The 16,182-nt window shown below is 37.6% G+C and overlaps 1 protein-coding gene across 2 annotated transcripts in view; it reads right to left on the bottom strand.

Moving 5' to 3' along the window:
* Positions 1-1,908: 1,908 nt before the first annotated feature.
* The window catches only part of Zfpm2 (zinc finger protein, FOG family member 2), a 427,487-nt gene continuing 413,213 nt past the window's right edge, over positions 1,909-16,182 (bottom strand). For both annotated transcript variants that reach the window (XM_046464949.2, XM_058585675.1), the window contains 3 exons: positions 11,031-11,237; positions 7,385-7,609; positions 1,909-5,411 (listed from right to left, as the gene is read on the bottom strand). In XM_046464949.2, coding sequence (XP_046320905.1) covers positions 2,923-5,411; positions 7,385-7,609; positions 11,031-11,237 — 2,921 coding nt within the window. In that variant the 3' untranslated portion in view covers positions 1,909-2,922. The remainder of the gene's footprint in view (positions 5,412-7,384; positions 7,610-11,030; positions 11,238-16,182) is intronic.

Raw genomic sequence — 16,182 nt, 5'->3', positions numbered from 1 at the left:
TTATTTTGAGGTTTTGATAATTAGAAACCTGGATAATTAGAAAAACATCTTTTAAAACAACTTTAAGCAACTTAGGATTTTAAGAATAAAGACTGAATTTGTTTTGTGACAAGACTATCTTTAATTATGGAAAAACCAACACTTTCATTCCTTTGACTACTTATTAACATCACTGGGTGACAAAAACAAAGACATTTTTCTGAATGAAAATGTTTGAGAGATGATAACTCCAAGAATCTCAGTAAGTTCATAAATAAAGAGAAAATGTTGCATATAAAATAGTAGGTCTTGATTTTTTGTTTGTTTTTTTGTTTCTAAAATTTCCACTAGGGAAATTTCTAAGCATGGATTTAAATTGCCCTTTCCTATACTTCTACTTTTATTTTGTTGGCCCACATTGCATATGTTCTTCTTTAAGCAGTCTTGCAGAGGAAATGAAAAGAGTTCCTAAACAGTAACCTCACTGTGTGCAAGTATTGGACTGACTCTTGATGCCTCGGTTTTTATGTAGACAGACACTCACCTGGATGTACTGACATCTTTTGGGATCTTCTGTGGCTACAATTATATGCTGGGAGTTCCTTAAAGGGACCAAATGTCCAGTGTGAAGTGAGGTTTCTGGAGGGAGACCTGAGTCTAGAAAGAGGGAAAAGTGCTTCTCTCTGGACTCAGGTGTAAAACTGCTTAGGGTTTAGAGAAGTGTGGATCCACTAATGAAGTAGACATGATGAAGCTGGATCAGGTGACCCTCCTGTAAGAAAACTTGATGTTAGCTCTAGGCTGGTGATGCCATTGAGAGGTATTCTTTCCACTGCTTCTCCCTTCCATCATTCCTGAGTGTCAAGAACATACTGTTAGAGTGTGGCCTGTCTGATATCTATGCTTGCATAGTAAAGGAAGAGCAGTGTCTTTTCTCTGGAAGCTAGATTGGGAAGTTTGGGAGCAGTGGTCATAACTAGGAGAAATGGTGATGATCCCCAGAGCAGCAGTCTCACTGGGGATGTCACACCAGGAAAATCTCAAAAGCTTCTGTCCAAATTCTGGCATTCAAGTCTATAGGGGGCTTATGTCATTGAAATATTTCCATTTAGAAAAGATTGTCTTTCTTTTAAGTCACAAATCAGACCCCAACACATTAAAGTGACATCAAGATGATCAGCTGCTTCAGTATCCACCTTCTGATTTAATGGAGGAAGGAGCACAATGTGGACATATGACCAATAACATGCCCCCAGGTCTCTCTTACTCGTGAACTTTGTGACTTCAGGTACTTAAAATCACTTAGGTAAACCAGGAAGTGAAAGGATTCAACTCTATTAATATATTTTCAATAGTTTTCACAGATTCTGCAATGATTTGATTTTCAATTTTCATATCAATATTAAAACATATGTTGAGCTATTTTATGTTGAAGTCAGATGATTGGATCAACTGAGAAGGGGGACGGATGGTAAAAGGTGATGGTTTATATTAGTTCTTCAGATTGTTTTGTGGTGTTTAAATCCTTGACAGAATAATAAAATCTATTAAGTCAGAATATGTTTTGTGGTTTGGTCTGGAATTCTAGTGTGTGTGTGTGTGTGAGAGAGAGAGAGAGAGAGAGAGAGAGAGAGAGAGAGAGAGAGAGAGAGAAAGAGAGAGAGAGAGAGAGAGAGAGAGAGAGAGAGAGAGTCAGTTTGTGTGTATATGTAACAACCCTAGGTATTCTAGGTTGTCATTCTTTACTTACAATTGAGGAACACTGAATTAAACAGAGGGAAAGGGAAGCTATATCCTGTGGTCAACACCAAGAGTAATTAATCTGGTGGCAGAATTTATAATTAGTCTTCAATTGTTGCTATTTAGTATGTGACAGGTGAGTCCTCAATAATTTCCCTTGGTACTTAAGGTTAAAAAAGGATGCCAAACTTCTCCAACAATCTGGAATTTTATTCCATCCATATACATGCATAGTAACAACATTTGTTGAGAAATTATTTCTATCAGAAGTAGAACATTATCTTTGTGATCACCAGGTGCAGTATTGCTACTCTTATATTTAAATAGATCTTATATATGAATTAAATTCATACTTGCAGCATTGAGTTTAGGGTTTCGATTTAGACTGTGCCTTTCAAAAGATAAAACTGATTAATACTACCTCATTACAATACTGCTTCCAGTAATTTTGTTCATTCTTTATAAAGTATTGCATTTAACAGCAAAGGTTTAAAAATTGAGACAGAGCTGCATCAGCGAAAGAAAATACAAGTACTATACAAGAAAAAAATTGCCATCTTCATTTAACATACATGTTTAAGATTAAGAAAATGGACAGAAACATACGGCTACATACAAATGCAAAGCCTAGTGACTAAGAGACTGTATCTGCTAAAATATAAAGTGCAAACGGAGCCTGATTATCCAAGAATTGAAATCTTAAGGCGAACTTATAGCATGTGTATTTAGAACATCTTTGCAAGTTATATTTTAGCATATACATATATCTGCAACAGCATATAAGAAAAAATCAAGATACACAAGTGCTTTTGAAGCTATTTCTAAAATGCTTTTCTGTATTGTTTGTGACTATTTTCTTTAAAAGCTACTATACAGTGCAAACCATATGTGCTACACAATAACTATACAATAACATTACAAATGACTTTAATATAAAGTTTTTAAATAAAAAATAACATAACCACAGCTATGAATACTGCTGGTAAAATAAATTAAATTTTTTTTTGAAAATGGCACCAATAATACACTTTACTAATGGACTGTAATGAAATTACATCTTAAGTCTTCAACTCAGCCATAATGAATTATCTCCTGATTGCCCAGATGTAATTCAAACAGCTTTTTTTTTTTTTTCTGGACTGGTTAGAACAACATACTAAACACTGGTACCAAAGGTGACTGATGTTAATTTATTTAGTTAGTTCATTTGACATGTTCCGCTGCATGTGATGAACAATAAAACTTCTTGTGAGTTATAAAGTTTGAAAGGTTGTTGAACTGGATATCACACAGCCGGCAATATTTCCCACTGGTTGGGGCCTGTGTGGAGCCATTTACCCCTTTTGCTATACTAGACAACTGTTCCTCTGCTGAGGGAATTCCTGGCGAGACATTCTCATTCGCAGCTAATGGGTTCTCAGAGATCCACGTGGGAGATTTGTGGCCATCTTCATGCGGAGGATTCTGGGAAATGTTCTCTTGCTGTGGGTTAGCCGCAGGCCTCTCATCTGGTTTCAGTCCACCATTCACTATGACCATGCCTCTGTTTTTGGGCAACAGTGGCAGAGAATCTTTCTTCGGCACTGAGCATCCATTTGAGGAAGCCTGGCCTTTGGGAGATTCATTTTCTGCATTTGTGCTCTGCTCTATGTCAGTGTTATGGATGACAAGAGAACCAGAAATATAATCGCTGGGCTTTATGCCATAATAGGGAGAAAGCTGGTCGGCTCCTTTTGCCTTCTTTATTGCTCCAGGGTAAAGGCATTGTGGAAGAAACAAATGTTTGTTTTCTTCTTTTGTAGCAATGAGCTGAGCGGCCTCACTAAAGACTTTTAGGCCTTGCAGGGTTGCTAAATGGGATGAAAATAAGTTTCCATTGGGGGAAGGCTGCTTCAGATTCCCATTTTTCTCACATTTTATTATGCTTCTCTCATAGCTGACATCAGGGCTGTTCCGTTCACTTTCTGGATTCGGAAACACTTTGCCATCCAGTTGGCCCAGGTCATTACGCTGATGTGCAGTGACTGGACAGAAATTCTGCTTGTGGGCCAGGTAGTTTTCCACCTTATTGAAGCTGATCTTGCACACAGTGCATTCGTGGTAGTCGAGCAGCCTTTTGGGAGACGTGGTTGTCCGCTCAGACTGGGGTAAACACTTTTTGCTGAGATCTATGGGCACATCCATCTCCAGGCAGGAAACACTGGAATGAGTAGTGTCACATTTAGAAACTGGAACACATTTGTTGATCGTCAGAGAAGTTTCCAAGTGCTTTGAGACGATTCCTGGAAAAATATCACATCTTGGGTGGTAGCACTCTCCTAGCCCTTCTGTGGGTTCTTGAGTGGAGGTACAAGGATTGCTGAGGTTGGCTACGTCGAGAAATCGTTGTTGGACCAGCGGAGGCCTCTGTTCCTGCTCAGGTAGGCACATCTCATACATCTTTCTGCGCTTGCGAGTACGCATGGTTCTCTGCATGGCAGGCACTTTGTTGGAAGCAGACCTCTTTAGTGGAGGGTCGTGACGTGTAGCACAGTAATACTGTTTATGGACCATGTACGTTTCGTGCCGGCTGAAGGTAATGTTGCAAGCTTCACAGGTAGTCTTATTTGGGTCACTTTCCCCGTCCACCAAAGGGACACTGGCATTTTTCACATCAACAGGTTTTCCATTAATTTTGTCATCACTACCATTGGAGGTGGAGAGCTTCTTGGCTTGAGTGGGAAAGTCCTTGTCATGGCCCTTCCCATTTGGCCCAATTAAATCTAAAACTGTGGAAGAATTGATGCAGGATGTTTGAAGAAGTGGGTTCTCAGGATCAGCAGAATGAGTAGTTGGGTTGAGAAGGTTTATAGAGGTTTGGCCAGTATTGGGACTCACAGCTTCAGGCATCTTTTCTGAAACACCAGGAAACTCTGGGGACTTGGCCATCTGCTGCCAGCGGCTGCTGCAATAATGTTTTTTGTGCACTAGATAATTATCCAAATTATTGAATGTTATGTTGCACTCAAAACAAGTAGCCCCCTTGGGCATCAAGGGACTGTAAATTACAGGAGGGTAGCTGCTACTTCCATGCCTCAGTCGCCGATGTACCAACTCAGACATCTTGGCTAAGATCTCTGAAGCTTGAGGGACCATTGTGATATCTTGGGGGAAAGCAAACTGAGATAGGAAAGGGCCCACAGGGAACGAAGGCCCAATATTAGGCTGAACTGGAGATGAGGCGAGTCTCGGGCTAGAGGGCTCAGACTTAATTTTCGTGTATGAAAAACTTTGTTTGTTTGTTGCAGTCTGTATTTCTGGTCTCTGGTTAGTGAGAAAGAGTTGAGTCTTTTTTTCACACTTGTCCAGCTCAGTGTCAGAGCTCGCATCTTTAGTCTGCATGGCCTTTTGGCTCTGCGGGAGTTCTCTGGTCAACAAGTCTGTGGCTGGCTGTAAGCTGTCTTCAGTTGCACTTGGAGAGTGCTCCATGTCACTTTCCCTGGGAACTTTTCCACTAGGGACATGGAGCTCCTGGTGCTGCAACAACTCCCTCTGAGTCTGGAAGCCGAAATGGCAGTGATTACATCGGAAGGCAGCTTGAGTGAGATGGGAGAACAGGTGTTGGTGAAAGTTGATCACGGAATCAGCAGTGTAGCTGCAGACGGTGCATTTTAGACTAGCACCAGGGGGCAGGAATTCTTCCATTTTCACTCCTGGAGAGACACATAAAATAAAAACACTGAGAGCCACACGTGTTGGTTTCATAATCACAGGAATCTTGCTAATGACTAGTGTCTTCAACACAACAGAAATTGAAATCTTTCAGAATTGTGTTTGTGATATTAACTTTTTTTCTTATGACACAATAGAGAGTAATAGCACTTGATAGTTTCCAAAGCACTTCCATAAGTATTATGGGATAGAAATGGGATAAGTGTCACTATCCCTATTCCATGAGTCAGGTAACAAACTGAAGCTAAGGGAACTGATTATGGTCATCAAACTATTAAGTGATGGAGCCATTCCTTAGCCTTGGGTTCGATAATTACTAATCCAATAATCTTCTTGTTATTATAGTCTACATTAGGACGCAGGGAGTATACATTAGGTTGCTATTGAAAACTCTTGTGTAAGTAACATACTACATTAGGTATAGTCTCCATTCAAAAGAATTAAAATAGGAACCACTTGGTAAAGTACTTAATTAATTACTAATTTATCTTTGGTATAAATCCAAAATCTTGTTCACTAGTTTTGCTGAACATGATTAGCTCTATCTAGGGCTAATATTTGGCTGAAGGGTAATAGTACACTAATGTGGTCATTTTGGACTCGCATCTATGCTGATTGATCACTGCCCTTTTCTTGAGTCAGTTATTAAATATTTTGAATATCACCATGGACTGTGGTTGGTAGTTTCCATTTGGCTTCATATGATTAAACTGGACTTGACTCATCCTCTCTGCACTCTAAACTGAGAATTGACTTTTATATTAATAAGCTGAATGTAGGGCAACAGTATCCAGCCTTACAGTGATATAAGGGTGCTTACTATCCTTTACTCCTTAATTAAACCCAAACTCATTTTTCAATTTAGCTGAAAAGACCCTCTATTGCTATTCTTTCTGTTTTGTGCATGACTAGTCACCAGTGGAAACAACCACCCTGTTTCTGCCAACCCTGTGTGAAAACAACTCATTGGTAAGGAGAGGGAAAGGGTAAATGGAAACACTTTTGTAGGTGCAGAGATAAAGGTTTACACTGCGTCAGAACATTGGAAGTAGGAGCCAGTTTTTAAAAGAATTGTCATCATTTCAGTTTTTAAACTATTTAACCTAAGTGAAAATAGATTACTTAGAAGTATCCTACAAATTTGTATGAAGTGTTGAAGAACTGTGATTCCCAAACTTCAGGATGTTCCATCCAGAAATGTACCTGAAAATATTTAAAGAACATATGACTCTTTAAATTTCATTAATTTGAATTTTTTGGTAAAATTTGAGAATTAGGATGTTATGAGATTAAACTAATGATAGTTGGCATATAATTCTAAAATAAATGAGCATAGCTGCCACTTTGCTGTTAAGATATAGCTTAAAAACTTATTTTTCATAAGGAATTTAAAAACAGCACCAAAAGTATCTTTATGTCATAAAAATAAACTAAGATATAACAGTGCACACTTTGGAAGTCAAGGACATTTTACAGATCCATATTTCAAAGTTAATTTCCTTGAATGTGATTTTAACTGTATCTATTAAAATAACAGCTTTATTTCAATGCAGCACTTATTTTAAAGTACTTACCATTTCTTCCCTACCATATGGGAAACACTATAGTTAGTTTACAAAGACTTGAAGCTGTGAGTGTTAATGACAATATACAAAGGGTATTGAGACCCTCTTTTGAAAATGATGCTGTTTTGCCTCAACCGAACAAGCAGAATGATTTATCCTGCAGTCTGAGCACTGTAGGTGTTAGAAAAGAAATTAGACTCAAATCCATCAAGTATCCATGAGTATCCATGACATAAGATAACACTTATTGATCCAGTAAAAAAGATCATACAGATGAATAGATGATTGATAGAGAGGTAGATAGATAAAAAAAAATGAGGTGAGATGTATGTATGTATAGAAAGAATAGAATACACTAGAGCAACCACTGAAATAAAAGTGCCCCTTACCACTGTGTGAATTCAGGTGCATTTCCAGAGCTCGGGCATTTGAAAAGCTCTTGGTGCACTGTGGGAAGGGACACAGGCTGGAAATCTGATGAGCACTGTCTTCATTTTCTTCTGATACTGGAGCAGCTTCTCTTTGCCTCCCACTACAATAGTACATCAAATGGGCTTGCAGATTCCGCTCACTCCGGTACCAGATTCCACAGGACTTGCAAGGGAATATATCTTCTGCAGGCAAAAACGTAGAGACACATTAGCTACTGTCCATTTGGGGACAACCAAGAGTAAAGCAGCATTTAGTCTGATCTTTCATGGAAGTCTGTTCTCAGGTTCTGTATTAGATAATCAGACGGTGAGGAGTACCGTCTTGGATGTTGTTCTGTAGTCTGGGACAAGGCTTTAGAAAATAGTACTGTAATTTTTATTTGTTCTTTTTAGTTATACATGATGGTAGAACCTATTTTGGTATATTTATACAAACATGCAATATATATCATTCTAAGTAGGATCCCAGTCATGTTATTGTATTGGAAACTCCATATAGGAATCATTTGACAGCTTTAGAATAAGGTCTTAATTAGAATAAGTATATCCCATGCTTACATAATTTTATCCAAATGGATTCTACTGTCATGTATAAATAAAAAGAACCAATAAAAATAAAGTTAAAAAATAAAACACTACTGTAGGAGATTCTATTTTTTAAAGCACAAAATATTAAGTTGTATTTATGGTTTGGAAAATATTCATTCATTAATAGTGATGCAAATCGGTTTATTTGATTGGCTTAAAGGTAAATATCTGATGACTAGACCAAACATAGACCCAGTTCCAAGCCCTGACATCACATGTTCATTCAATAATAACAGAGTGCCTATGATGTTCCAGAGTCTATGTTGGGCTGACTACAAAAGAAAAGACTGAACAGCTTTCATTAAGGAGCTTACAGTCTCCTGGGATGGATAAACAAGTGGTGACACAGTTACATTACAGTCTGATGACTATTCCAGTGGAGGTATCTTATGGTGCTCTGGTGCTCGGGGGCATGGAAAGAGATGCTTGTTAGGTTGTTGTGGGTGAAGACTGGATGTGGAAGGAGAAAAGAGAATGACTTAGAGGGAAGATGATGATATGCTTATGCTGAGGTGTGAAGGATGAAATGAAGCTACTCAGATAGAGAGAAACTTTGGGATGGTCCTGATCCAGGGAACAGCCCAGAAAAAGTCTGGATGAAGGCTGAGATGCTATTGAAGCAAAAGGCATTCTCAGGGGACTGGAAAGGAGAAACTGTACAAAGCAGTGACAGATTTTAAGAGACCTTGCAGACTCTCTGAGGTTTAGATTTTATCCAATGACTGTGGAGATTCACTGAATAATTTTAAGTAAGAGACTGACAGACAAAATGAGAATTATAGAAACATAGCAGCGGAGTCTAGTTTTGAAGGTTGTGAATTTGGAAGGAAGACTTTGGACCTGTAGGAGGCAATAATCTAAAGTGCAGTAATCTAAAGTGAAAGATGACAGAATCTGAGTTGCAGTGCACCATCCTTTCATTTGTGTCAAGTCATTCTGTGATATGTAATATTCCTGCCTTCACTTATGGAAAGTTTCTCCTTTTATTTTTTAACCCTCATAATAGGTGAAGAAACTAGGATTGAGTGATTGTCTTTGATCACATACGTTCAAGTGGGATGGGAATCTAGGCCTCATGGCAAAAGAGGCAAGTACAGAATAAAGTTTCAAAAAAAAAAAAATCTCAAATTTTATACTATCACTATTTATTATTTATCCCACCTCTCCTCAGTTAATTACATTTACACCATTGAGGAGGGGACAGTTTAGTACAGTGTCATTTAGGCAAGATGAGTTTAAATGATTAATTTAAAAGTGAAACACACAATACTCTGCAGCCATCACAGTGGCACAGGCTTATAATCCCAGTGGACTGTGAGGCTGAGGCAGGAGGATCTGGAATTCAAAGCCAGCCTCAGCAAAAGCAATGTGCTAAACAGCTCAGTGAGACTCCCTCTGTAAATAAAATACAAAATAGGGCTGGGGATGTGGCTCAGTGATCAAGTGCCCCTGAGTTTAATTCCCGGTACAAAAAAAACAAAAAACAAAAAAACTATGCATCTATGCTGAATTATTTGAGATTGGTAGTTATCATGCTACCAAGAGCAAACATGGTAGACTCTCAAAGATAATTAAAATTAATGTTCTAAGAAATATTACATATATTGGCACTTCCCAATAACATAAGGTTATGTAAAGTCCCTTGTAATAAAATCCTTTTGCCTCAAATTCACATTAGGCAAATGTTGTTTCAAGTTCTGCACTATTAGAACCAAAGTAAAGATCCAGTAAAACAAACAAATAAACAAACAAAAACCTACGTTTACATTAAGGAAATTAAATAATATCAGCTTAGGTGGGAAGTACTTAATCTATTAATTGGATACATAGCAATTTCAGAATAATCTGAGAATTTATTTACTCTAAAGAATGCTGTCAAAGTAAGAAAAATAATTATCACTGAAGTCCTCATCTCTCTAGCCTCTGTGTTTTATTTTTGGCCATCTCAAGATGTTATTACCATTTTCTAGGTTTCTGTTCTATATCAGAGCCTCAGGAAATTTCAAGGATATTTTTGATTAAATGTATTTTTTTAGCTTGCCTATTTTAGTATTCATTCTCTTTTTCAAATGTGAATGCTACTCATGTTTTCTCACAAAGCTTGACAGAAAGAGATTTATCTTAAACAAAGGTTGTAGGACTCCTATATTACTGGTTTTCTATCATATAACGTGCCACTTTGGCTGGGAGTAGTAGCACATGCCTACAATCCCAGCTACATAGGAGCCTCAGACAGGAGGATCACAAGTTCAAGGCCAGCTTAGGCAACTTGGGGAGATCATATTAAAATCAAATTTAAAAATAGGCTGGGAAAGCTCAGAGGGAAAATGCTTTTGGGTTCAATCTCCAGTACTGGGGGCGGGGGGGAGGAAAGAAGAAGTACCACTTTAAGTATTGAAGGAATACAAACTAAATTCAATATTCATTTTAACAACATAAGATTACAAAGGTAAATTTGCCAGAGCATAATTTCAAATTCCCATATAAAATATTCAAAATTTGCATATATTTTTCTTTATTTCCTTTTTAAAAAAATTATCCAAGCTATATTTCCTTTCCATTCATGTATAAAATTCAGATTTGATGGGTGTTTTGCATTTTTTGGTTTTTGTTTTTAACTCTGTGTCTCCTAAAGAATACTACAATCATTCAACCAGGGAAACATCACTGAAAGCTATGGGGTTTCTCATAGCTAAATAGCCCTGAATATTATTCAGCCAGTTTAGAATGTCAGTTTATCTATGTGTGTGACATTTAGGAATCCAACATCCAACCTGAAATTGTTGAATTTAAGTGTTCTTTCTGTATTCCTATGGGTATAAATCTCACACAATCGTGTGTGTGCGCGTGCATGCACACACACAGAAACACACACACACATACACACACAGATACAATAAAGCCACAATAGTGGGGAAAAATGTCTGTCCCTGGGTTGCCTGTCATCAGACATCCCCCCCCCCCCGGTAAAAACCCCTCACCTCCCCAAAGCTGGGCTGTAGCACTCAGCACTTACTGTTGACAATAGCTGTAGGCAAAATAGAAGCCATTGCCGCTTGCTGAGGAAGCAGCTGAATTGAGTCCAGCAGGCGTGCAGGGTACATCCCTTCTGTGAGAGTCATCTGACTGGCAGCTTGTAGCCTTGAGTCAAAATCCACCACAAAGGCAATTAGCTCTTCACCCTCAGAGATGGCCTTCGTCGTTGTGCACCAAAGCTGACCCCCTATTAAGAGGAAAAAAGGAAGAGGAAGACATGGGACTCTCCAGCCTGCTGTGGGCTGGGGTGATGTCAAGAGCACCTTCTGGTGTGGTGCACATCTGTTTCTACTGGGTAGGGTGTCTGGTCAAGACCACAGCTGTGCTCCCCAGCTCTGTGGAGAACTGGATTCCTTGAATTGTTTATTGACTGGGAGTAGGAGAGACTAAAATATAGGTGTCATCTGTTGAGTTTTGTCAACTGTCTGCCTTGTGGTCTTACCTGATCATGAACCTTGCATTATTATATTGATATAGTGCCTAAAAAACAGCATGGTAGGGACCCATCTGCAGAAATTGCTTTCTGAAGAGCACTGAAAGTACTATTTTTATATCTCAGGGAAGAAGTTCTTTCTTTACTTTTCCAACTCTCTATCCTTCTTCTCCCATCCATCTTTCTATATTATATATTTTTCTATCAATATTATATCAATAAGAGATACCTGAAACTACAGAACAAGTGAATCTGAAATCTAGGAAATTAAAATGAAATTCTAGGGAGTATGACTGCCATTTTTTTTTGTTTTGTTTTTTACTTTGCCTGAGTGATCTTATAGAATATTCTTTATAATGTAGCTTCTTTATCTCCATTTCCCTGATTGGACTTCCTGAAAAGAAGATATGCCAAAGATCCTTTTCAAAAAGGCTTATTTAAATAAAGATTCGTTTAAATGAAAAGAACCCTGTCTTCAAACACTAAGATATACTCTGGCTCCGCATTTCAAATGATCATGTGTGGTGCATTAAAAAGAAAAATTAACTATGCAAGTACATCTTCTAATGTATTGGAATGCGATAGTGGATGCTCATTTATTTAACATGTTTAGACAGGCAAAGCACTTATATTTTGTTATCTACACTCTCAGGCCTAGATATGTATCCTATACGGTTATGTCTGAAATAATGTGGCATACTTGATATGTTATAAAGCTTTTTTCCCCCTTTGTGTATATATTTGAAGGCTGTATATTGTACTCATTAAGCAAAAAAAAAATTGTACCCATTTTGATAAGTCATATTGCTCTGTTTGTCTTTTAGCATAACTGTCTTTTCAACTGCACTTCATTTTTTTCCACCCTCTAAGATCATGCTTGTTAAACAATTTGTGGTAAAAATCTAGTGGGGAAGATAATGGCAGCATATGACATGGAGAGTTGCACAGGAGAGCCAGGGTGGTGCTTTAGAGAAACTAAAGCCATTGATTAAGCTGGATGGTAAGGATGGAAAAATAAGCAAATAAGACACTATCAGTAACAGTGTGTGTTTGTGAAAAATAATTAAAAAACTAGGGTTATAGTCCTCAAATCTGTGAGACAATTTCAAAGTGAAACACAAACAAAACTGAAATACTAGAAAACAACTTTTTCTTTTTCCCAATTTGAAACTAATGTGTCAGAGAGCATACAGGTTTACCACAGTTACATAAAACAGATGCATTTCGGCACTGATTTATTTAACTCCAAGCATTAGAAGTTAAACTGTCTCCCTGTGGAATCAGATGAGAATCGAAGCGTGAGGGTGGTATTTCCATTTTCCCTCAGACATCTTCTGCTTTTAGATGCTATGCCTTCTCTGATGTGCACACAGATCCAAACTACTTACAGCTGCAGGCAAGGGAATCATTTGCACCTAATCTTTCCTCTGGGAAATGGAAGCTAAAGTTTATTAAGAGAATCTGTATAATAAGGAGGTGGGGAGGGCAAAGCAAAGAACCACTATTCAGATTGACTTTATAGCATGGCCTTTCAGAGTCACTAGATTTCAATCATAAAATCCACATTCTTGGTAAATCAAGTTTTGGGTCCCTTTTATAAAAATCACGACAAGTTTGGCTCAGTACCCAGGAGAAGTAGGGATTTTAGAAAGGCACCCACTCTACTTGTAGGTAATCTTTATCACCATAGTCAATTATGCAGCAGCACAATAGAACATTTATGCTTAAATTTTGAATCAAAAAATAAATGAGATTGAAAACATTAAGTGCAAAGAAAGGCAAACAAAAATGATTTTCCTACATTATTAAACAACCTGGCAATTGTAATACATTTCTGAGTTCTCAGATGTACCAAATAATGTTTCATATTTTATCATCTTTACCACTTTATCTCTAGTTTTATGATTAGTTGGAACATATCATTTAAAAAACAGAATTGGACCAACAATGTACCAAGCAGGCTTGATGAGGAAGTCAGTTGTTTTAGGGTTTAGTCTTTTAAATCATTCATTCATCAGCGATTCAAGGAAATGAACTCTCTGCTGTGTACCAGGCTGGTCTCTGTGGCTTCCCACACAGCTACTCAATGAGAACACACACACACAAACAGATAAATTACACCACCACATTCATGAGGTCGTGCTCTAATGCTAAAGAAAATGTGAGGGAAATGAGTAATTGATACTTCTTGGGGGAATTTGATGAGACATCCAAAGCAAACTGTTTATTAGCTCTGGAAGAATAAATAATATGTGTAGTTAGGAACCAGCAGGTGCTTCATTATTGGCCATGAAATGAGTATGTATGCAAGAACAGAACTATGGAGAAGCCTGACTGTTTCTGATCATGAACCTTGAACTTAGAGTCTGAGGAGAAAGGGGTGGGTTAGGGACCTGGGGTGCTGAAGGCAGCTTGTTCTGTACCACAAGAGTGGAAAGTGGACTGCTGGTTGACATCACATTGATAGCCTGAAGTTGGCCATGGTGAGGGTTGTAGCATTTGCCATGGGAACTGGCAATTGGTACAAATCAGAGTTTCCTCTCACCAAAAGCTTAGAGTAGGATGAGAGGGCTTTGAATGCAAGAGAAGAACAGTTGCATGGGCTCAAGATGGAGAGACAATATACATTTATTTGAACGAATAAGCACATGCTCAATGTGAATTTATTTTCCCCTCTTAGTAGAGAGAGAGGAAACTGTATGGGTAGGAAAAGTTACATGGTAGTCATTTGGAGACTACTGTACTATTTTCAGTTGTGAGAATTGTAAATTGTGAGGGAGAAAAGAGCCAGGTTCAAGAGACAAGTTAAAGAGTGTGATTTCCTGAGAAGAGCAAGAGAAAGGAAGCTGTTGACAAAACACCAAGGGTTTTGTCCTGGAGAACAAGCTGGTGGTGATGCTATTAATGAGGAACTAAGCTGGTGTGTGAACAATCAGTGTTACAGAGACAACAACGACACACTGTGGTATTTATTCATTAGGAGCACTGTCTTTGGATCTGATAGTCCAGGTGGTTTAAGTACTTCATCCCTTTTAATTATGTTAATTATTCTCTGAGATATATGATGTTTGCCTCACGTTAGAATTGAGAAAACAGAAGGGTGGAAGAATTAAATAACTCCCAAAGCTGCATAGGCAGTCCATGGTAGAACCCTAACTTTGACTTTTGTCCTTACAAATCCAAGGTCCATTTGCACATGGAAATATTGAATTCTAATTAGAAAGTTTGAGAGATCTAAGAGACTTCTGGGTTAATGTATTTAGAAGGCAGTTGGAGCTTGAAGCAGACATATAGGTTGAAGAAAAAAGAATATTTTGAAAGTCATTCACACATTCTAAATGACTGTGAATGCTCTTCACACCAATGTGTCATAAACCAAGAAGAAGTGAAATTGGGGTATGTTGATATTTAGTGTGCAAGCAGGGGGAAAAGTTCATTAAAAGATACAAAGAGCATATTTTTGGAAAGATTAGATGAGATCCAAGCAAATGACACTACAAAAAATCGAGGGTTGGCTCTTTGAAATGGTTTAGTTGAGCTTTTCAGTTGATACATTTAGAATATATAACTTGAAGGAGCATTATAGAGTGAGATAGCCTAAGTATTATAATTTCAATGACTGATTCAAATAAAGTCACTGAAGTGTGATTACTGACCCCATTTGCAAAAAGTATGGGCAAGGAAGCCAGGTTGCTTAGTGCAAATTATGGCCCTGTCACTTGTTAACTGATTTGGAAATTGTTGCCAACTAAATCTACCTATCAGTTTTCTCATTCTTGAAAACAGGGATAATGATAAAAAATGTTCAACCTATAGTATTATTAAAGGGTTTAGTGAGTGAATAATGTGAAAGCCAAAGAAGAACACCCACATGTAAGTGTTTTATATTTGTTAAGTATTATCCTTTTGGTTTGGTTCTGGTTGGAGCTACCATCCTCATTTCCAACTTCCTTGCTAAATCCAAGGTGAAAGAAATCTCACCAGAAAAGACAAATTGATGAATTCAATGAGCAAATGTATCCATGCTTCACTGGAAGCATCTAACTCACTTCAGAAAAGAAGATCAAGGGTGCATCCACTAGATATTAGAAATATAAATAGTTTAATAGAAATAGAAAATAGAAATACAATTTCAAATAGAACTAGTTTCTAGCAACATGTATGGGTTTGAGGAGGAAAGCTTACTCTACCTTTTTAGAGCTGGGGTAAAGCTGCCAACTGTGATTCACAATCGTGTGGAATGCAGTATTCATCTTGATTAAGAAGCAATCAGAGGGCATAAAAATGCTGTCTGTTGACATTTAGTTATTTTGGTATCATATACCAATTGACCTCATGTTCAATGGAAACAAATTATAAGGCATTACATTACACCATTATCAAAAAACAGAAAATAACAAGTGTTAGTGGAGATGTAGAGGAATAGGAATAATTGTGCCCTATTGAAGGGAATATAAAATTGTATAGCATGGTGATTTATTAAATAATAAAAATATAATTATTATGATTCAGCCAATTTTAGTCCTAGGTTTATACCTAAAAGAATCAAAAGAGATATTTGAACACAACAGGTTTATATCATATTAGCATTATTCACAATAACTAAAATATGAAATCAGTTGCAGGATCCATTTATAGGCAACTACATAGGAAAATGTGGTATATACATATATTGGTCCATTATTCAGACTTCAGAAGG

This window comes from Marmota monax, unplaced genomic scaffold (assembly GCF_021218885.2).
Source record: "Marmota monax isolate L192 unplaced genomic scaffold, Marmota_monax_Labrador192_F-V1.1 WCK01_AAM20220418_F8-fsc00003, whole genome shotgun sequence".
NCBI classification, from domain to species: Eukaryota; Metazoa; Chordata; class Mammalia; order Rodentia; family Sciuridae; genus Marmota; species Marmota monax.
This window is presented reverse-complemented; position numbering and strand designations above follow the sequence as displayed.